The 22720-nt window shown below is 42.9% G+C and overlaps 1 protein-coding gene across 5 annotated transcripts in view; it reads left to right on the forward strand.

Moving 5' to 3' along the window:
- KANK1 (KN motif and ankyrin repeat domains 1) overlaps positions 1–22720 on the forward strand; it is a 132045-nt gene that overhangs the window by 78474 nt on the left and 30851 nt on the right. For 3 of the 5 annotated variants that reach the window (XM_066339541.1, XM_066339540.1, XM_066339542.1), the window contains one exon: positions 2354–2470. In XM_066339541.1, coding sequence (XP_066195638.1) covers positions 2434–2470 — 37 coding nt within the window. In that variant the 5' untranslated portion in view covers positions 2354–2433. Of the gene's footprint in view, positions 1–2353; positions 2471–15541; positions 15866–22720 lie in introns of those variants that run through there. The other 2 variants (XM_066339538.1, XM_066339544.1) reach the window with 2 other exon arrangements.

Genomic DNA, 22720 nt, shown 5'->3' on the forward strand with positions numbered 1-22720 from the left:
ATTCTGACCTCAATTATTACTTTTTTTTTTCTTGCTTTTGTGAAGCTCTCCTTGTTTGTGCCTGGTGACTAGTGTTTTTAACAGATTTTGCTTTTAAACCCATGATGAGGCACGCCAGAGTCGGGCCTCATTTTTGTGGTTGACCCACTCATATTTGGGATTGCATTGCACCTAAAAGAGACGTGTCATCCCCCAGGATGCCCTCCCACCCTTCTGTCCATACCCATCCCTGGGTGCATGCTCTCAGGTCTCCCCTTGTACAGTGTATACAATGAAAGCAGGGAAGCATACCTGTTTTTACAGTGCTACTGAGAAAGCACAGAGCTATGCTGAAAAAAATTGGAAGTGAGTAAAGAAATTCAGTGGGTTAATTTACCCTTGGTTATACACTGATAGAGATTGATGCCCTGCTAAGTGTAGCCTGCCATGAGCTTCAGGATGTGTCCTGAACTTCACTTGGAGGCTAATGATAATTTTTCAGTAAGCATTCACAGTGATTCAGTAAAAGTTGCCTGTCTTCAGCTTAAAGCATAACTTTGCATCCTGACAGCAAACAGAGATGGGAGTGGTGCTTTAAAATCTTTCTGCTTGAAAGGAAGTAGTTAATACTTTCCTAAAAGCTCACAGATTTAAAACTTCTGTCCTGGCTGCAAACTCTGCCAGCAACATGTTTTTCTATTTTTTTTTCGGTCGTGCTTCATTGTTTCAGAAATTTGATAATTATTGTTAGGCCTGGAAGCTTGTGATGGGCCTCTATGCATCATGGCCTGTGTTGAATTTCTGCCTTATATTGCTGTTTGTAGCCTTTCACTTACACAATCTGCAGCACTTTTATGCTCTGCCGTCCACTGAACAAGAGATGGTAAACATCCGTATATATGGCAGAGCTAGGGGAGGAGGAATTGCAAATAAGCTCTTTTTGCATTCTTGGAAAATTGATATCAGGATTGTACTAAAAAATGAAGGCATTTGTGTTCTTGAAGGAGAAAGCAAAGCTGTATTAGCTTGTGTGATGGAGCTCTGTCAGCTTTTTAAGACAGTCAGTTTCTCTATCAGTCAGCCTATCTCTGACTCAAATTCACATGGTGCCTGCACTCATTAATTTCTTGATTTTCTTTTACTTTGCTAATCTGCTTAGCTTTTAAATACTTCCCTGCACATACTGTCAGAGCTAAATCAAATATAATTGGAAAAATGTGACGAGTCTGTTGAGGAGTTGTCAGTCCAAGTCACATGGGGGTCAGCAAGGCAGGGTGTTCTTCACTCACCTAAGCTCCACCTCTCTGAGTCAACAAAATGAAATGCTGTTTGGACTGTAGAAATCTCAAAGCAGGCTCAGGAAGAGGCATCTCTGCAGATGAGTCAGGTCTTCTGCTCTGAAGATGAGAGCTGTGATCAGGCTGACCCCTGCACTGAAGGTGGGCAGGGAAGGAGGAGCAGGAGCCCTGCTGCAGAGCCAACAATTCTGGCCACAGAACTGCTGCTGGTTTGGCCTCTGCCTCTCACTTGGCTTCATCTCAGCAGCCACCCACCCACCCACCCAAGGGGACAGTGCCTTTTTCATGTTCCTGCAGCCTGAGCTTCAGGCAAGCACTGCTGACTGATTCAGCCTGCCATGTGTGGGTTGGAAGGAAAAATAACGCCCAGAAAGAGACCATTGCTGCTGGAACTTGCAGTGGGGAGGAATGAACACCATTCCTGACTGCATCTGTGCCACCTCTGGTCCCCTCACACCCTGCTGGCTTCCACACAGCAGCTGCTGGTGTCCAGGTTTGTCAGGCAGAGATGCCTGCTCTGGCTGCATCACAGAGTTCTTCTGCCCTCACCTCCCAGGGGGACACCTGAGCTCAGAAATTGCCATTATTCCCCTCTCACTGGTACAGTGCTTCTATAGGTGCTCTTCACCTAAAAAAAAAAAAAATTCCTCTGACTCTGCCTTTGTTAGATGTTGGGTGATCTAAAACTTCATACACATGCCAGCAAATGTGAGGAATCTGTGGTGGTACAGGGGAGTTTAGAGACCAGCTGCAAAAAAAAGTTGAGGGCAGGCCAGAAAAACCAAGGCCAAATGCAGATTCAGCTAGTTACATCCTCACTGATGACAGATGCAGAGGTTGTCAGAGAACCACAGCTGAGCTTCAGTCACTTGGGCACCTTTGGGGGGCCAGATTTAAGACAAGCATGATGGGTGCTCATCATGCTATGATGCTGATTTAACAGGAGCATGCTACTGCTCTGCTGAAGTTGGCGTTGAAGATGTCAGGCTTCAGACACACAGAAATGCCTACTGCTTAATGTACCTAACTTCTTAAAACTACGTGTTTTTAACTGCTTTTTTACTTGTTTGTTCCAGGTTGCATGTCTGGTTGGACTTGATGCATGGCATTTGCATGACACCAGGCAGCCTAGCTGTGGATGTGTTGCTGAGCAAACATGGCCTACCCAGCAAATACTAATGGCAGTGCTGCAGGTAACTAAATGGGAATGCTTTCCCCCTTTGGATTATTAATTTAAAAAGAATTCTTGCATTGTGTGAGCAGGAAAAGGAAGCAATGGCAGTTTAAATATTGAAAAATAGTTTCCTGGTAGATCAGAGCCCCCCATCCCCCACTCCCAATAATCTTTTTAAATATTTATAGTGTGCAAAGTAGTTTGGGAAGACTTAAGGGCTGACACTCAGTCATTCAACATGCAATGTGCTCTGCTCTCAAGGGGCTTACTCCAGACTCTGGGAGGCCTAGGGCTGTGCTGCAGGATCATGTGGCTGTTTTACTGAGTCTGTAATAATTTGTGAGATTAACCAGCTCTTAATGCATCAAATTCCCAGCCCTTCCTGATCAGTACTGGTCACTTTAATTTTTGTTGCTTGCTTCTTCACAAAGCATAAAAGCATTTCTCAAGCAATATCCTGACGAGGTGTTCACTTTTTTGTTTATTTGTTTGCTTGTATTTAAGAAGTTCATAAATTGTCTGTTTTGGTTGTGTGATACTCTGTGAAATGGACTGCTTAGTTATTAAAAGGTTGCTGAGGAGGGCTGGCAGGTCAGGAGGGGGCAGAAATTGCAGAACAACTGATAACAGCACAGCAGCAGTGTTCCTCCTGCGGTTATGTCAATATTTTTCTCTTCTGATCACTCCACAAACATAGTTTTAGCTCAATAAAGCAGAGGCTCCTGGAGTAGGATTACATGGAAAATTTCAAGTGCATGGCAGGAGCTTGTGGGTTGCTCACTGTGCTCACTGTAGAATTATTCTAATTAGAGCCTGGGATTAAAACATTTTGTGTGCAGGATATTAGAAATACGGAGTTCCATTATGTGCAGTTTATGCAAAACAAGAAGTCTTTTTTAAAGGCAAATAAAAGTTGAATTAAGTCTTTGGAATTACTATTATCTGTTGATAAGGCTAAATTTACCCATGTTGTTAAATCTTGAGACTGCTGAAATAAGATATTTCTATTCCCTTCCCCCGCCTCCTTTTTATATAATTAGAAGTATATTCTTTAGGATAGAAACCATATCCTTTGGTGACATTCAGTAGTCCTTTTGAGAAGGTGGACTGCAAAACCTCTGCTGTGTGACTTAACTGTAGCTGTTGGCTTCCTAATTCCCCCCATATAACTTGACTTTTATTTGTAATATGCCTTTAACTTAAGTCATGCAGAAGAATTTCCTCTGCTTACAAGGAAAGAAAAATTGTGCATGGAGTGTTACTGATTGGTTTACTAATTTTTTTTTTCTCCCTGCAGTAGAACTGTCTACTGAAAAAGCTGGTGGGCTGATGTGTGTCTAAGAGAAGCTAAATGCTTGCACTGGGGGATGTGTTAATGGGAGACAAAATTTTAGTTTCAGGATTGTTATGCAAACAAGGCTTCTTGCAGCATAAAGCTGTTTGTTCCCTGATTCGTAGAAAGACGCTGTAATAAATTACGAGCATTATTTAATTCAGAGCTAAATTGGACAACATTTTGCAGATACTGTCAGGACTTGTTGGCTTTGCAAACCCTTGAGGCCGGTGTTCTAACACGCAGCTATGTACGCCCGTGCCTCCAAACCCTCAGCAGTTTGTGATAGACAAAATACTGTGATTTGTTGTGCTGCTCCGGAGAGAGTGCCTTTGGATGAGCAGGGACTGATCTGGGCGTTGGAGGAGGTACTGAAGCAAGTTTCTTAATTGCACGGAGGAGTCCTAAGAGTGGAAAGACAAACTTCAGGGGTGGTGTTTTCTGCGCCCTCTGAATCAATCAGCAGCAGGAAAAAGAACTAGAAAGACTTGTTAGGGACTACTAAGCCACATTTGTGCTACTTGAATATTTTGGCAAGTCTGACCACATGTTCAGCTCCATTCAAGTATGAAGTGACTAAGAAGCAGTGGTTTGCTTTGGTTAACTCGAGAATGTGAGTACTTGCACTATCAAATAATTATGCCTTATGTGCCATTTCGGTATTTTTTTCTCAGTGTACAAGCCTATATGGACTACTGCTGCTGCAGATGAAATCTATAGAGGAATGGTTGAATTTGGAACTTGTTTCCAGGAAAAGATCTAGCTATTTTGCATTTGTATAGATATTTTTTAAAGGGATATTTATGGGAAGTTCATTTGCTGTAAATATTTTAGTGAGTGTGTACAGGAGATAAACTACAAAGCAAGTGATGGCTTTATCATGAAAGCACCTATCATAAGTCTCTCTGTCTCTTGCCTATCTCAGTAAAGACATGAACCTTAAATGTGGTGAATAAATGACAGAGACTCTGATTTATACTTAAGTACTGTTTGTCAATAGATTTGTTTGCTGCTGACTTAAAAATTTTATCACTCTGTTCACAGTTAGATTGCACAGAGGTCTTGCAGTGAACTGTATTTCTTTGGGATGCAAGCTTATTTGTTCATTTTTATCCATTTTGGAAGTTGTTCTTGTGACTTTGTACGGGTTTTGGACTAGGCTGTCAGAGCTGCACCGAAAAGAACGAAATAAACTGGTGCTTGCAGAAAATTTTGCTTTATTTTATCAGGTGCTGGATAGTGCTTAGTTATATGTGCTGGATAACTGTTTACAGTCTTCCCTGGCAGCATGTGAGCTCACTGCTCAGTCCAGTAAACTCACCAGGGTTAAGGAGTGTAGTGCAAGTCCAGAGCATGCTGTGCAGTCATTCAAAAAGCTCCCTCAGGAGCTGGGAAATACCCTCAGTCTCTGGGGAGCTATTGGGAGTCTGTAGTTGGTTTGTTACACGGTACAAATTAATTTCTCTTTGCATAGTACAAGAAAGAATAAATGAGATGATTGTTTCTCTAAATAGTATTAGTGTCTCCATTAACTTCTGGGTGAAACTTCCAGTAATTGTTAGCTTCTGTGCTTGCTAGGACTGATGCATAATTCATCTATTTAATGAGGCTCTGCTAACATTCCTGTAGTGATATCTGTAGAAATATCTTCCAGCCAGCTACAAAAAGCACAATGCACAAGCAGAAAACTTACAGGGCAGTTTGGAAATAGTTCTGGATGGATTTTCATTCCTTTCACTAACAACCTGTTTGTGAAAACTCTTTTTCTCAAAACACATGGTCTGAAGGGCACTGCATGGAGTAAACTTCCAGTCTAATTCTATTTATTCTGATGTGCAGAACAAGGAAGCAGCAAAACAAACATAGGAGACTGATTAAAAAAAGATAAGGGATTAAAAACTGTATTTGCCACTAGCCATAATAAAAACATGTTTTATTTGACTTCCCTAAGCACCTCCACTCTCTGCATGCAGAGACTGCAGAATTGTTAGTCATTTCTTCACAGACATAAAAAAGGATTTCCAGTTTTCCTGAGTAGGATGGGCTGCAGGGGTCAGTATATCAAGGCTGTGGCACAAACACTTTCTTTACTTGTGCTGTAAAACAAAAGTATCATTTTCGCTACAGATTATTGGAGGTTCCCCTGCTCTTTTCTCTTTCATCCCTTCTGCCTTTGCCTTCTCCTCAATCTAATGTATGGATTTATGTTTTCATGCCTTCCCATTCCATTTCTAACATGCTTCTCTACTTACAGAAGCACAGCATCCTGCACACGTTCATCTGAACTGTTTCCCTGCATGTTTAACTCTGCTCCATGCTTTAGATTCCTGCACAATTCTTAAAGCATTGCAGCACCTGAATATAATTTTTACTGTTAGTCTCCTTGCACCTGTAAAGCAAGGAACTGCTGCTGTCATAGCAGCAGCTATTGTGTCAAGTTGTCAAGTGTCTTTGGTCCCAGTGTACTCTGTTCACTCCCAGCTGACCTGGGCATCCACGTCCATTCCCTGCAGCAAGCTGGGGCTGTGGGACCACTGGTGGTTTTGATAAGAGATTCAAATCATGTCTGGACTGCTGTTTCTTCTGCAGCAGCCTGGCATCCTCTACTTATTTTACATGTGCACAGCTACACTGGAGCACCTTGTGGGCTTCTGGTCAGATTTTCTTTGTGTCTAAGCAGTTTTCTTGACTCCTACATGAAGTTATAACTGCACATCAGTTAGTCAGAGAACAAGGTCATTACAAAAAGCTGCTGCCTGAAATGATGTTGTTTGAGATACTAACGTCAGCATGACTCAAAGACCAAATGTTTAATAAATGTGTTTTCCATCTGCTGGTATATAAATGCTTAAGCAACTGTTGAAAAGTATTATGAAAACCCCAGTTAACTTATTAACCCTTTTAATTGAGGCCAGTAAATAGAATACTCTTTTACTTAGAGCAAATGTTTTAATCACACACATCCTCTGCATTGATTTGTAACAACTCTTACTTACCAAAGATTTGTAGACACACTTTTCTTTCGGTTACTGTATTATTTGACTTACAGTCTCTCTCTCTCTTTGATGCCACTTTCCTCATTGATTTTAGGCAATAGACATGGAATTTTGCACTATTTCTAACCTCATGATGTAAATACACTCTAAGCAGAAAGTGTGCACCAGAACATTATCACTGTTACAAACTCCAGCAGAATACCCACCATTCTTCCTTACAGACCATCAAACTGAGAACTTACAGACCTACATGAGCTAGCATTTGAGTTTGATTTCTGGGCAGTAGTCTGTCTGCTGGAGCCTCTCCTCCTGCAGGTATTGCAGGTGCCTGTCCCAGGGGCCCAGCTGCTCTCACTGCTTCCTGCATGGTGGCTGTCACTGAGGTGCCCCTGCAGTGCTGCTGACACAAGCTCTCTGCTCAGCAGCCTCTGAGTTTACTTTCTTGAGCAGATGCAAGTGACCAGGATTCAGGAGAGTTTGTATTTTCAGCAAATTAGCCACGCAAGGATAATTTGTTTGAGTCAGGACTGCATGATGACAGACGATTTAAACCTATTCCTCCCTTACCGTGCTCCCCTGCTCCAAGCCTGTTTCCAATAACTCTCAGAATTAATGGAGATAAGGTGTGTTTTAGTAGCTGGTGAAAGGCACCTGCCATCAGGAGAGCCTGCTCAATTGGCCTGCAGTCTTGAGCTTTTGGGATGGGCAGATGGCTGTCACTGGGATCCAGCCCCTGCCTCACCCACAAGTGATCCTGTGAGTCACTCTGGTGATGCCCAGTATTTAAAAACAAGCTAGGGTGGGACCCTGAAATCTGTAGGGAGAAGGATGAGTGATCCTTCAGTGATTTCACATAATCTCTATCACAAATCATATCAGAATTTTCATCAGCATGCTGTAGTACATTCACTGATGCCAGAGCTGCCTTAAGGACAGATGGCTGGAGCTGAGGCACATGATCTCACAGTGAATGCCAGCTTTTTATTAATAATTGCTTCTGCAACTGCTAGTTAATGACTGTAATTCAAGGCTACATTGGCCTCTGCAGCAGAAAACTTCAAAATGCACTGCCTTATATTTGCCCAGCCTAAAGGCCTTTATGAGACTGCAGAGGACCAGTGACCATGCATCTTCATTTACTCAGGACTTGTTGCCCAAAGAACGTCTGATTTGGATTCTGGTGGGAAGGTAGGGGTCAGGAAGAAGTTAGAAAGTTAGAAATATAGTGTCAGTAGAAGTTTGGGGACACAGGAGTCTGCTCTGGATAGCCCAGTCCCTAGAAATGGAAATTGCTCTTGGTGGGAAAGGGATGGCCCAAGATACAAATCCATTATGTGCAGATGCTGATGCTCTGCAGGAGGACAAAGTAACCTTGAGAAAAAGAACAGATTTAATTGATCTGTGTTTTCATCAGAGATTAATGCAGGTGTGTCCTGTTCTGGATTATCTTCTGCAGCTGCCCAGATTCTTACATCTCACCTAGGCAGAGGGCTGTGTTCATTTCTCTGACGAAAGCTTGCACACGGAGCAAAGCAGGCTCTCCTTCTCTGAGCTGCTGTGATGCACTTGTGTGGGCAGCACCTGGAATTTCTCATGTGGCCTGCTGCTGCTCCCTGTGGAAATGTGTGCCCTTTACACCCTGTGAGGCAGTTAAGGGTGCTCATCTTGTATTTTAAAGTTCTCTAAGGACTCATCAGGCATATCTGGATGTCTGTAGTATCATTCAGCCTTACTGAACTGTATTAACACTGATAAAACCCCTAAGTTCTCATGGTGGAAGTTACTGCTTTGCACTGTCTGGTGGCAGCTGGGGTGAGGATAAGGAGCAAGCACCAGAAGCAGGGCAGGCACATGTCACAGGAAAAACACCAAGAATAAACTTTTTCCAGACTTGAAAAATTATTCTCTCTTTACTGTCTGCCTTTCCCCACTTACAAGTCACACAACTCAGTGAATTTTCCCCCAAACTATTCTGCAGTACTCCTCACTTCCCACATTCTTCTGCAAAAAGCAGTTAATGAATAATGCATACGAATCTCCTCCCTGTGGGAAGGGAAGATATTTCGTTCCCTTTAAAAGTGCATGGTCCCTCAGGAAAATTACTTGGATGGAAATAGCCTGATGACAGTTGGTTGTCCTTCTGTTTGTAAACACATGAGTGCCTGCATTTAGATATGTTCCTTACAAAAGGGTTACTGCTGGAGCAGAAGTCCTTGGGAAGCTTCTTGTAGTGGCCACCTCTTCCCTCCCCCTCTTTTGAGACATTTGTAAGGCTTTGTATTAGAGATGACAGAAGGGCAGCCCTTCCTGTATCATGTTTTCACAGCACTTTTAGGGGCTGAGGGAGCACTTGGATTTCCCACGTTGGCATTGCTGCTGTGCCTCCATTTCCTTCCTCTGGTAACATGATTCCCCTTGGTAGCAGAGTACTATTCCTGCCAGGATGTCTCAGTGTAACCAGCTCTGAGTTTTGGGACAGCAGCATGCTTGTGTCCATCCTCCCCTTTTTTCTGCCATTCCCTCCTCTGGTTTCATCCAGAAATTACACTTACCTCATTGGCAGAAAGCAGTGGTTGACCTCTGCTGTGTGCTGTCTGGGGGGAATTAGCAGATCAACCAGGTCCAAAAAGGGCCATCCTGTTCCCTATCTTTTTAAAACTCTTCAGAGCATAATCTCAGTCTCTTGAGAATTTTCTTCTTCTGGCTCTTCAGACAGACTCTGACAAAATTAAATACCCCTGGAGAGGTAGGTGAGTGTGCTGTCTAGCCATGCTCTCATGTTTTCTGTCTGTCCTTCCCTACCTTTTGCAAAGCCTTCTTCTACTTCTGCACGAGTGTGTAATGTGACCCTTACCCCTTCTCACAGTCCACCCCTTTATTTTGCCCAGTGTCTCCTCCCTACTTATCTTGCACTGTAATTAATGTTTTATTACGTAACTGTTTCCTCTTTTTTAATTAATGTATTCCTATATCTTTTTTCTTTATAACAGTATGTTGATTTCCTTCAACATATAAGGGGCCATCTGTGATATTTTTTGTGTTGCCCTTCAGTATTTAGAAGTTGGAGGGAGGGAAGACAGGGGACACAGACTTTTTAATATCTGGGTTTGAAGGTTTGGTCAGATTAGGGTGAGGATCAAATAACCTGATAATTTGGAACAGACTGTACTCCCTATTTAAACCAGACATCCCTTGTCTGGAGTAGCCTCTAACTGCTGAGGGGCATGTTGTTGATGTATTCCTAGCCCCTTCCCTACCCTTGGTTCACACAGCCAACCTCTCTGCCTGCAGCACTGTCATATGGTTTGCAGATCAAATAATAGAGGGAAACACTTGTGCAACTCCACTGCTGTTACTAGAATTTCAGGTCTAATACTAGCAAATAGGTCAATTTTTAACACTTCGTGTACACTGCTTTGTAAATCTAAAATGTGCAGCTTTCAAAAAAAAAAAAAAAAACCAACCCAAAACAACAGAACAGTGCAAGAAAATACAGTAAAGTGCATGGCCATGGTTGAAAAAAGTAGACTAATATTTGCATATGGTACAAAGATAAAGAGAAGATCAAGGCAGTCAGGTTTCAAGGACTTACAAATATCACCAGGGTTTTTTTACTTCAGTAAGTCCATGGCTAAGTCCCTTCTCCCCCTCCCTCAAGCAGAACTGTGATTCTTCAATTTTAGATATCTTTTTCCATATCTTAAGTGACAAAGTTAAGATATTTAACTTCTAAGTTAAAAAGATATGTTAACTTTTGTAGAAAAAAAAAAAAGGTATTCCTGTCTAGAATCATTCCCTCCTGCTCTTGTTTTCTGTTTTTTGTATGTGGAGACAGATGGCTGCTATATAGCTTTTAAGATTGTCAGGACCTGAGTGTGCTTACATGGCTGTGCATCCACTGCATCACCCTTTAGGTTTTCACCATTCTCCCTTGTCATCATTAGTTACAGTCCTATTCCCTTCCTCTCTCTCAGACTGTGTCTGCCATCCAGGATGCTTCCCTAATACTCTGTGCCTTTTTCCAGTGCTTCATTTCACCCCAGCTCTCCCCAGTGATGCACAGGGACTTCTCCATGTCTGTACCCTGGAGAGTGAAGACTGAAACCCCAATCCTCCTCTGCTTCCTCACAACCCATTTTCAGTGCTGTGGAAGATGCACTGTAGACAATTCTGAGAAAATTACTACCTACCTGACCCTTTGCAGAGAAAAGTTTTAAGACTACAACTCTGCAAACCTAAGTGTGGCTCAGCCAGACCATCTCAACCCACAAAACAAGACACCACCACAGCAGCAGGAGAGACATCTCTCTGTGAAACTGTGTGTAGCATCTCCTCACCCAGTCCAGCTTTACTGTCCAATTCTGCCACTGTGTGATGTACTGCATATTTATCAGTTTATCACTCACATGGTACATTTAGAGGACACGTTTTCTTGTCCATCGATCCCATTAGGCAGGCCCTGGTTAACTGACCTGATATCCTTCTCTGACAAGGTGACTTGCTTAGTGGATGAGGGAAAGGTTGTGGATGTTTCTGCCTGGGCTAAGTAAAGCTTTTGACACTGTTTCCCACAGCATTCTCCTGGAGAGATAGGCTGCTCATGGCTCAGTGGTTTTACTCACTGGATAAAAAAACATCTGGATGGCTGAGCCTCGAGAGTGGTGTGGATGGATTACATCCAGTGGTGTTCCTCAGGGCTCAGTACTGGGGCCTGTTTAATATCTTTATGGATGATCTGGATGAGGGCACATCGAGGACACGCACACAATTTAGAGGCAACACCAACTCCAGAGGACTGCTGATGTGGGGAGGAATGGAGGGCAGGAGGGCTCTGCAGAGGGATCTGCACATCTGGCCCATGGGCTGAGGCCAGTGGTGGGAGGTTCAACAAGGGCCAGGGCTGGGTGCTGCCCTTGGCTCACAACAGCCCCAGGCAGGGCCACAGGCTGGGGCAGAGGGGCTGGAAAGCTGCCCACAGGAAAAGGAGCTGGGGCTGCTGGTGACAGGGACTGAACAGGAGCCAGCAGTGCCCAGGGGGCCAAGAAGGCCAATGGCATCCTGGCCTGGACCAGCAATGGTGTGGGCAGCAGGAGCAGGGCAGGGATTGTCCCCCTGTGCTGGGCACTGCTGAGGCTGCACCTCAAATCCTGTGTTCTGGTTTGGGCTCCTCACTCCAAGAAAGACACTGAGGTGCTGGAGGGAGACCAGAGATAGACAATGGAGCAGGGAAAGGTCTGGAACACAAGTGCTGTGAGGAGTGACTGGGGGCACTGGGGCTGTTTAGCCTGGGGGAAAGGAGGCTCAGGGGAGACCTTACCACTCTACAACTGCCTGAAAGGAGGCTGTAGCCAGGTGGGGGTCAACCTCTTCTCCCAGGCAACAAGTGACAGGATGAGAAGAAAAGGTCTCAAGTTGTGCCAGGGAAGGTTGGATAGGAAAAATTTCTTCACCAAAATCTATGCCAAGCTTGGGACAGGCTTCTCAAGGAAGTGGTGGAAACACCATCCCTGAAGGTGTTTAAAAGACATGTAGATGCAGTGCTTGGGAATGGACATGTTCTAGTGGTGAACTTAGAAGTGCTGAGTTAACTGCTGATCATCTTAAAGGTCTTTACCTACCTAAAATTTTCTGTGATTCTGTGGTTCTAAGAAACAAAAAAATAATTTCACCAGATATGAATGCTTGAATGCTCTACTTTCTCCCACAACAAAACTTCTTACCATAAGCTTTGCCAAGCAGTCACAATGGGATCATTACTTACCTGAGGGCACCCAAAACACCAAGTAGCTGAAGTTCATTCATATGTGATGCCAAACTAGATGGACACTTAACGATAACATGGGGTTACATAACATGGGCTTACATAATTTATCAGTTGCATCTGAAAACATACATTTGACACTGTGACTTAAAACCCATCCTGGACCACCACAGCTTTGGAAATTTCAGAGTTGCAGGTTTCTGTACACCAATGGGAGAAATGTTGCTGTATGTTTGCTTGCTTCTTATGCCCTTCCATAGGCATCTGCTAGGGGAGGAGATAGATAGGCCAGATCAGTTTCATGTCTGACCTCAGTGGCTAGCAGGTTTTAAATCATTCTGTGGAAACCAGCTGCCAAATTCTGGAAGGCTGTAGAGGAAAAAAAAAAAAATAAAGCAAACAAAACAGCACATGCCCACTCTTTAGAATTAAATTAAATTTTTATTTTAGAATAAATTTTAATTTTAGAATTAAAATCTAGAAGAAGCACATATCCAACCTGCATCAAAATGCAGCAGCTGGATTTTGGGGATAGGAGCATAAACCTGACAGTGGTGGGTATGGCCAAGCTCTGCTGCCCTGAACTGGATCACTGTAATCAGGCAGATTATTTCATTCTTTCCAAGCAGAGGCACTCCATTGCTGAGGAAATGGTCTGTTGGAGGCATGTGTTTTAAAGAGCTGTGTTTCATCCATTGCCTTTCACAGATCCATTGTGCCCTCTCTGCCTTTTGTTTTCAAAAGGGGTGTGAAATAACCTGCTTTTTAGATAAGAATTTATCAGCTGGATGGCTGCCCATACACCAAACCTCACATTCACTCTGCTTCAGACCACGTCGGGTTTTTTGGTCCCTGGGGAGCTGTGCTCTGACCTCAGTTTTGTTTCTACTGCAAACAGTAACTGAATTAGGGTTTTTTTGACATTTTAATGATCTCAAAGGCCAAGAAAATAAATACCTATATGCTCTTTGCCTTTGAGTTTAGGCACCCAGACATGTGGCTCCATATTTGAATTGCTGGACCAGGGCTGATGTGCTGATACACACTATGGGTTATTACTTGCACTCACTCCTGAGGTCTTTTTCAGCCTGCTGGGTTAACAGAGTTTTGAGGACAGTCCACTCAAGGTGCATGAGCTGATGAAGTGCCTGTTCAGATGTCGAGCCCTCAAAACCGCAGAGTAACAATAAACAGATGGAGCATGTGGAGACAGCTGCTAAAATCTGTTCTTCTCTAAACAGGATATCATGCTGTCTTTTTTTAGAAAAATGAAACCTTATAATGTTAAGATATTTTTTTTTTCCTCTGAGCAGAATCTTAACTCTTGAGAATAATGTTCTCTTCTCTTGGCTTCCCCATTCCAAGTGTTGTGTTTGTTTTCACAGCAGAAAACTAGATGGGTATTTTAATTATCTCCCATGCCTGGTGTGAAGAACCTGCTGATGGAGTTAGAGATGCCCACCACTGACACCCAGTGCTGCTGTACGCTGCCTATTCTCACCTGGCAGGTTGAAAGATAGGGCCTGAAAAGCAGCAAGCACAAAGTGGTGGCTGAAGACAAAGCAGTGTTTCAAGGGCTGAATTTCTGCTTTTTTCTTGAACTGAAAGCACAGGTTGAGTGTGAGCTGCCCTAGAGTTTTTCTGTCTTCTAGCAGAAACTTCAAACCGTGGTTAGGAATGGTTCCCAAATAATATTTTATGGAGAGCTGCTTTTCTTCACGTATGGAGTGGTTAGAGCACAGGCCAAACCAAGTTAATTTAAAATTCAATACCTTTGTGGTCCATAGATGAAACAAGCTGGGTTCTTCAGACTGTTTTTTGTGAGCTCGTGGTTTATACTGGATACATCAATGACTTGTAATTCAAGGAAATAATTTAAAATTACCTAGAGGGCAGAACCTACTTTAGAATCCAACAGCTGATGCCTGGAAGTATTATATATTACTTTGCTTCATATTAAATGCCACTGAAACTATCAAGACACTCAGGAAACACTTTTATTGGAAGTCTGCAAATTTAGCTGAGGGCATTGTGGTGGACTTGGCCCTTGCTCCTGCCATTTCAGCACAAGATCCTACTTCTGTTTGAAGCACAGCTCTTCCAGTCTGCAAGGAACTTGGAAATTGTTTTGAGAATTCATGTTCTCCCCCTTTTTGTTTTTTTTTTAACTGTTGAGAATCTTTATAGAAATTAAGTGTTTTTTTCCTTTAGTCCTGTGAAGTCTCAGGACCTTTGCCCTTGTTAAATGAGTCTGTCACCTTTTAACAGCAACAGTTGTCAGCAGAGGTGAAGAGAGATGGAGCTGAGGGCTTTGAGGCTCTTTTTATGATGCTGAGATATGAGTCTTCTTGCATCCAGTTATCCTTACATAATACTTGGTGTTATGTGGAAACAAAAAAACTGAATATGAAAAAATTGTGCATTGTTTTCAAAGTGCTTTCACTAGCATGAAGGATATCTTGTATATTTTGGTTGTGCCTCAGGAAAAAAAAAAAAGAAAACATATACTAAAAGTTTTTATTTTTATCCCTCAAATTATAACCTGCCTTTGAGAAGCATAAATAAAATAAGATTGAATATAACACAGACAAAATTGCAAGCCATGGTGGTTACAACAGGGGTAATTGTTCTGCCCAAATTATATCAATGAACCTTTCTGTGCTCTCAGTCCACATGTGGGAGTGAGAAGTAAGAGAGGTGGGTGGGGGTAAAGGGCTTGGGGAGGAAGGGAGAACACAGGGTGGAAGAGAAGTGAACCTGAATTTACAGTTCCCTTTCAGAACTTATATCTTCTTCAGGAAAAAAAAAAAAAACCAAAAAAACAAAAAAAACAAAAACAAAAACAAAAAACAAAAAAAAAAAACAAAAACAAAAACAAACAAACAAAAAAACCCACCAAAAACCACCAAAAACAAACAAACAATTTTTTTAAAAACAACAAACCAAACAACAACAACAAAAAACACCCCACCAACAAAACAACCAGAAACCCAGCATCATTTTAGTGTGTCACTTGGTACAGTTCCTTTTGTCCTGCTGCCCATTTCATGTATGTTAACCCTTGGGGAGCCAGAGGCATTGCACAGCATGTGAAGTGCTGTGAAGGAAACCGCTGGCGCTGGGCTGGGCTGGCTGCCGGGCTGGGACTGTCTCAGGAAATTCCAAATGAGTATAAATAAATGCTCTGTAGCAACCACTGGGCTCCCTGCCTGCTGATGTGTCAGGACTGTGCAGTCCCTTTAAGGCAAAGGAAAGTGTGCTTCGGATTTAATTTGCTGAAAAACCGAACACGGCAACATCCAGGGGTTTGCTTCTCATGGATCGGTGAGTGAGACCCTCGGATGAGCTTGGGTGATGAAGGGCTGGCTCTGCTAAAACTAGCCCTTGATGGTCTGACAGGATATTAAGTTGGGATGTGTAGAGAGGTTTTTTCCATGTTTTTAATGGTGCTGGGTAGTCAGGTTTTCTCTCAAGTGCTGCCAGCCGAAGGGAACTTGTGCTTGTGTTTTAAGGCACCTCTGGTAGCCACTTTATTTTTGTCCTTATGTACTCTTTCTACTCTTAAATACTCAAACTACTCTTAGTTTGTTTCCTTCAACAAGCCCAGATTTTCTCATGGAAGATCAGTGTTGTGAAAGCTGTAGTGAAGGGAGCTGTGCACCTAATTGCTGCAAAACATCACCTCAAAAGCAGAAAGGTAGCTGTTGCCCCCGAAGTTGCTAATTTTGAATATTTTTCATAGACTTTCAACTATAAATCACTGGTTTCAGTTATTGAGAATGAACATAGAGAAGTAATACTAATAATGACTTTTTTCATATTTAATCTGGTGACTGCTTTTTAAACTTTTTTGAGAAAATCAGTTTGTTGTTCTAAACTATTTGAATGCAGAGGAAAACTTTCAAATTTTTTGGCAAGTGCAAATCACTTAGGCTTTTGAAGTTTGGAAAGCAATACACTTCTTGTAGAAGGAATCAGTATAAAATGAATATAAAGGCAAGCATGTGACAAAATAATGTTCTTCCAGGACTCATAAGAACAAATATTTGTTGAACCATTCTTCAACAGAAGACAATTCTTCCATTTTTTCCACTTTGTGCACAGCTGTAAGACAAAACTAAAACTGTAAATCAGTTTTAGTACTCCACAGCAGGTTTATATCCCAGGAGTCCAGGTTCTCTCCTGATGGTTATTCCTGCTACAATAGCCCTATGTATCAATTCTCCACTTTTCACCTCTTCAGAGATTTAGAAGCACAGAAAGGTAATGACATTATAAATCTAAATATTTTGGTTTTGTGATTCAGTTGTTCTTAGACAGAAAGCAAATACAGCCTTCTTTGCTTGTGCTTCAGCAGGTAACACTGATGCACCTTTGTGTTAAAAGACATATTCAGGCAAACACCCAGCTTACAGCCATGACCTCCTCGGGGAGATGATTTGAATAAATAAGAAAGGAAGAGCAGAATTTGGAGGTTTGCTCCTCTTTTGCTTTACCAGCTTTTTACCTGAGTTTTGTGATGTCCATCCTGTATGTGGATTCAAGCCCTGAACTTTGTAACTATTTTTTCCTTTGTCACTTTCACTGTGATAATGAAGTAGTGTAAAGCAACAGGGGATGATGTAGTGTTGGAAGAGTGGGGCAGGTGTGCCACGTTTTCAGGGGTTGGTAGGGGAGCTGTGGGGCCACAGAGGACAGCAAGGTGCTTCACCAACACTGGGAGTGAACCTTGTGTTCATCACTTGCTTTCAGTGTAAGACAAAAGCTGTTTCTTTCTCAGTCACATTGCTTGACATGGGCATTAATGGGACACTGGTGGAGGATGATTTGGGGAGCACTGAAATACAACTAAGGCTGTTTCTGACTTGCCTGACAATAGACCTGGTGGTCATGCTCAGAGCCCAGGACACCCCACAGGTGGAATTGTGACAGCAATTTGCCAAAGTAGCCACTGTTCCAGTTTTTTTCTGTCCAGAGGTAGGAGTGTTGTTGGTAACAGGAGCAGGCACCACCATGGTTTCTGCTCTGCTCTTCCTTGCTGCTGGTGGGGCACTAAGGTAATGACTGTATCCCTTCCCACCCATGCCCTGCTTCCTGCCATTAGTACTTTCACTGCCCTTGGGACTTCTGAGTCAGGAACTGGGATGGAGGCAAGACAGCCTAGCCTCTCAGTTTTTGTGGTTGATGGCCTCGAGATGGTGCATGCACAAGATGTCCCAGCACAAAACTGCCAGATACTGAGCAATTGAGTATGTATTCCTATTCCAAAGTACTCTTATTCCAAAAGGAGATTTATTGTGAGCCTCAAATAATGGAGTTGTCAATAATATGAAGCAGATTTTGTGAATTTCGATAGGGGGGGCATTTTGCAGTCACTCTCAAGATGTTTGGGATTTTTACTTTCCCAGGAGCATGTTTCTCATAAAAAGGATTCTCTCCTTATTCAGGGTTAATTAATTTGCACAACTTCCTTATAGTTTGTATTTTCTAGTTTAAATGAACTTCTGTTACAGCTGCAAGTTTTCAGTTCACTGATTCTAGAAGTCGAAGTTTTAGACATTAAAAGGTCTCAAGAAGGTTCAAAAGGTGTGTTTTCAGAGGGTGATTTTTGCTTTCAGCTCACAGAAATAACTTTTAGCTGTGGATGTATGATGTTCAGATATAAATTCTGTAGGTAAGTCTTTTTGTGCCATGTGAAAGAAAACATTTAATGGTGTAAAAATGGGTAATGTGACCTTAAAAGAGCCTGTTGTGACACCAAAAGGGCTATTCACTACATATATGCTCCTTTGATTAGCTGGCTGGTAAGCATTCTGAGCATTTTCTATGTGATACCAAAATGCTCTGTCATAACTGGCAAACATGTGCCAAAGAGAAGAATAAAAGCTAGAGTCCCTTCTTAACCTCTGCAAGGTTAAGAAATAGTTCTGTGGTTGAGGAATTGACCCCTGAGGAGGAGGTGACAGGGGGACATCCAGATTAGTACATCCATCTGATCACCAGTACCAAAGCCAAGAGCTGGCCAGTCAGTCTCCCTTCAGTGCAAGGTAAGATCGTGGAGGAGATCCTCTTGAAAATGATGTACATGAAAAATAAGGAGGTGGTTGCCGACAGGTCACTGAGGGCACACCATGCCCAACAAATATGGGGGCCTTCCCTGGTGGGGTGACAGTGGATGGTGGGGTGAGGGAAGATTGACCAATATCATCTACCTGGACTTGTGCAAAGTATTTGACACTATCATGCACGACATCCTGGTCTCTAAACTAGAGAGATGTGGATTTGATGGATGTAGAAATAACAAGCTGGATGTTTTCACTCAGAAGAGTAAATGTTCAACAGCTCAATGTCCGAGTGAAGATCAGTGAATGCCCCACACACAGGTCAGTGCTGGGACTGGTGCTGTTCAATGTCTTTATTGGTGATGTGATCAGTGGTAGCGCCCTTAGCACATCTGCCAGTGATACCAAGCTCTGTCCATGGTGTGGTCAGCACTCCAGAGGGCAGGGATTCCATCCAGAAGCTCTGACAGGCTTGAGGTGGGTCTGTTCCTCAAGTACAGCAGGGCCAAGTGTAAGGTTCTGGGCTGGGGCAATCCTGAGCACAAATACAGGCTGAGCAGAGAATGGACTGAGGGCAGCCTGGGGGAGAAGCACTCGGGGATGTTGTTAGGCAAGAAGCTCTAAATAACCCAGCCATGTGTATCTGCAGCCCAGAAAGCCAACTGCATCTCAGGCTGCATCCATAGGAGTGTGACCAACAGGTCAAGGGAGGTGATTCTCCAGCTTTTCTCCACTCTGGTGAGACCCCACCTGGAATACTGTGTCCAAGTCTGGATCCTCCAGCATAAGAGGGATGTGGACCTGCTGGAATGAGTTCAGAGGAGGATCATTAAGATGATCAGAGGGCTGGAGCATCTCTCCCATGAAGATAGGCTGAGGGAGTGTGAGTTGTTCAGCCTGGAGAAGTGAAGCCTCCAGGGAAACCTTCCAGCAACATCCCTAGCACCTATGGGGGGTGCCTGCAAGAAAGCTGGAGAGGCACTTCTTGTGAGGGCATGTAGTGATGCTTTTAATGTTATTTGCATTGTGGCTGTGATTGTTTTTTTCTCCTGTTGCTGTAATCATCCTAGAAACAGCATGGTATTAAAAGAGCAGATCCATTCTTTAAATTCCTTTTTTCACTAATATTGCATGGTAAGTGGGCCATCTTAGCCCAGTGTCCAGCCACCTGAACATCTCTCTTCAACTGATGCTGCTTATGTTCATTGACTTAAGGTCCTGTCCTTAATTCAGATCTCTGCGGTTTAACCACTGCAAATACCTGAGCTGGAGCATCTACATCATGAAATAAACCCCTGTTTACTATACAGTGTAGCTCCATCCCTTCTCTGTTATAATCAAGGAAGTTGCTATCCCCCATTTTATGATTACAGCCTGCACCCTAAGTACTAAGTATTTAGATGTCAGATTTAAAAGTCAGCTCTCCAGCTGGGGGTATTGACACATAAATTTTGAAAAGTAATCTAAAAAACATATATAAATGTTTTCCCAGTTTTCTACCCCCCATTTTTCTTTCAGATTAAATTTGCAGCAAACATTTTACACTGGAGATTTATTTGTTTGGTAAATAAAATGGGCAGTAAATGCTCCTCTGTAACAGGAGAATCCTCCATCCCTGTAAGCGTGGGTTCAGCAGCAGGGTCTGTTACTCCTCTCTGGCTGGGGAGTTCTGGTGTGCACTGTAGTGCCCCATACCCAACAGCATCAGGCGCATCAGGAGTTAAATCACTTTTGCTTGGAGCTTAACTGAGTATGAGCAAAACAGATTACCTTCCTTACAAGGCAGTATTTATTGGTTGGTTTTGCATGGCAGAAAAAGAGAAAAAGCCACAGTGCAGGGTAGTGTTCTGGGTAGTGTTCTTATACAAGCAGAGCTGGGCCAGCCCAGCTCCACAGCCTGATCCATGAGCAGCTTGGTGGCCTGATTCCTGTGCTGTGGTGCCTTTGCTCCTTGCAGAAGATGAGCAGCCAGCTGGGGCAGTGTGTACTCCACACCTGTGGTGTGCTTCACACTGCCACAGCTGTTCATAACAATATTTCAGTGAAAAATACTACTTTAGTAGCAGTCAGATCCATGAAAAAATTGTGTTAGAGAGGATATCATAACTAGATGGGGAGAGAAGGCTTAACATATGATATCTCTATTTTTCAAGGCACCTGAGACTTTCAGTGTTGGAAACAGATCTTCAGTTGCTTCTTTTGGCTCTTCTTGGACCCTCCAAGGCAGCTCTACAATAAGTTTTCTAGCTTGCAAAACCAGAACTCAATGTCTGCCCACATTTCCCTTGCTTTTGTCTTCCTGAGAAGTCTTGTAGCACAGAAATTAAATATTCTATTCTTTTTCCAGTTCTCCTGGTCTGAAAGCTGCCATGATTAGTGTGGACTCAGGTTGAGCTGACTAAATATTTTAATATACTGATGTTCTTGTGTTGTGCATTGGGTAGGATATAATTTAATAGAAGTTGGCAAGACTGGAATGTTTGGACAGAGCCAGTCCCAGCAGTACAGAAAGTGAGAATTGAGGAGTACATTTTTTAAATGCTACTTGTGTCCTGCCCATGGTTATCCTGAAGTCTTTGTGTACCTCTGGAGAAATGCATTAATAATGACAGTACCACAACGAGGTCTCTATGCTTCACTGGTACTGGCTTTAAAACATGATGTGTTTGTGTCTCATTGCATTTGGATTTGATGATCTTAAAGGTCTTTTCCAACCTTTCCTTTCTATGAAAAGAAGCGTGTCTGCAGCATTTGTACACACATAAATGTACGTGTTTGTGCATCTGCACATATGATTGATATTTGCCTGATACACTACAGAGGCTAGGGAATAGTTCTAACTTTAGCAATGTCCCTGATCAACTGGCAAAGGATGAGACAAAAAGCCTAACAAGTGTTTGTACTGTGTGGTACAATTTGCTGCAATACTTCTGTGTGTGTGGGCATGGGAATCTTTGGCTGACTTCAGGTCTTTGGGCATGAAGGGACACTGGTTGCCCTGAGGTTAATCTGGGGTACCTGCTGGTGTAGCATTTGGTACACACCCACCACAGCTAGGAATTCAGTGTATCCATGGTTCATCCACGACCTAATGGCTGAAAAGGGCTGCACCCTCACCAGGTGCATAAAATCAGTTTTATTAGATTTTTTTCCCCTTTTGGAACCAACAAAGCCACTTTTATTGCTTCAAAACAGCCATCCATTTTGGTTTTTGTTTCACTTTTAGCAGGTAGGACCATTTTGGCCCTTTCTCTGAGACAACAGAATGCACAAAGGCTTGGCACTGCTCCTGCATGCTGCACCAGTGTTGTGTTGGTGGCAGTGGATTGCATGCCTGGTCCTCTTTCATCCTAACATTATCAAGAAGCGTCTCCAGGGATCAGCTGACAATACTGGGATTGCATCTGTGGAATGCTCAGTGTGTTGTTTTAAGGAGAAGCAGCAGGCACTCAGCTCCATGCTCTGTCTTGTGCCACACAGAAACTCTGTCCTGGCAGTGCTGCCAGCTTAAGCTGAGGACCAGAGACATTCCACTGTGAAGACACTGAGCTGTCTGCATGTGTTGTGGAGAAGTTTAGTGAGGGATTCAGTGCCAGTGTGGTACTTTCTTTATTACTTTATTTTTTATATTTAGTTTTTATAAGTTCCTGTCGAGCAGTCTTAATTCTATGAAGAACAAAATATATAAGAGAATCCCAGTTTGACTCTCATGACTGAACATGAGATTTGCATGCCCTTTTAGAGTGTTTATGAATATTTTTTCCTAAGATGCATTAATTCTTAAGTCCTAGGCCGTTCACAGAAGAAGTCTGTTCCTCCCTCCCCCATACAACACTTATGCATTGTTCCCAAAGACAGTTTAGAGAAACTGTTTGAACACACTGGTGTAGTGATGGGAAAATTAGAGATGTTGCTGGCTGGGAAGACAAGGACCAGGACAAGCAAAGGAAAGGAACTGGGGAAAATGGGACAACAGGTAAAACTGCTGGAGCTTGAATTTACCTGGGCTGGGTAAAGTGACTAGAACCAAACCTGAAATGAGGGGGGAGAGTATAACCAGATTTTGGTCTATAACTGGTGGTGCAAGCAAATGGATGTAAGTAGAAAAAATGGTTGA

Source organism: Sylvia atricapilla, chromosome Z, assembly GCF_009819655.1.
Source record: "Sylvia atricapilla isolate bSylAtr1 chromosome Z, bSylAtr1.pri, whole genome shotgun sequence".
NCBI classification, from domain to species: domain Eukaryota; kingdom Metazoa; phylum Chordata; class Aves; order Passeriformes; family Sylviidae; genus Sylvia; species Sylvia atricapilla.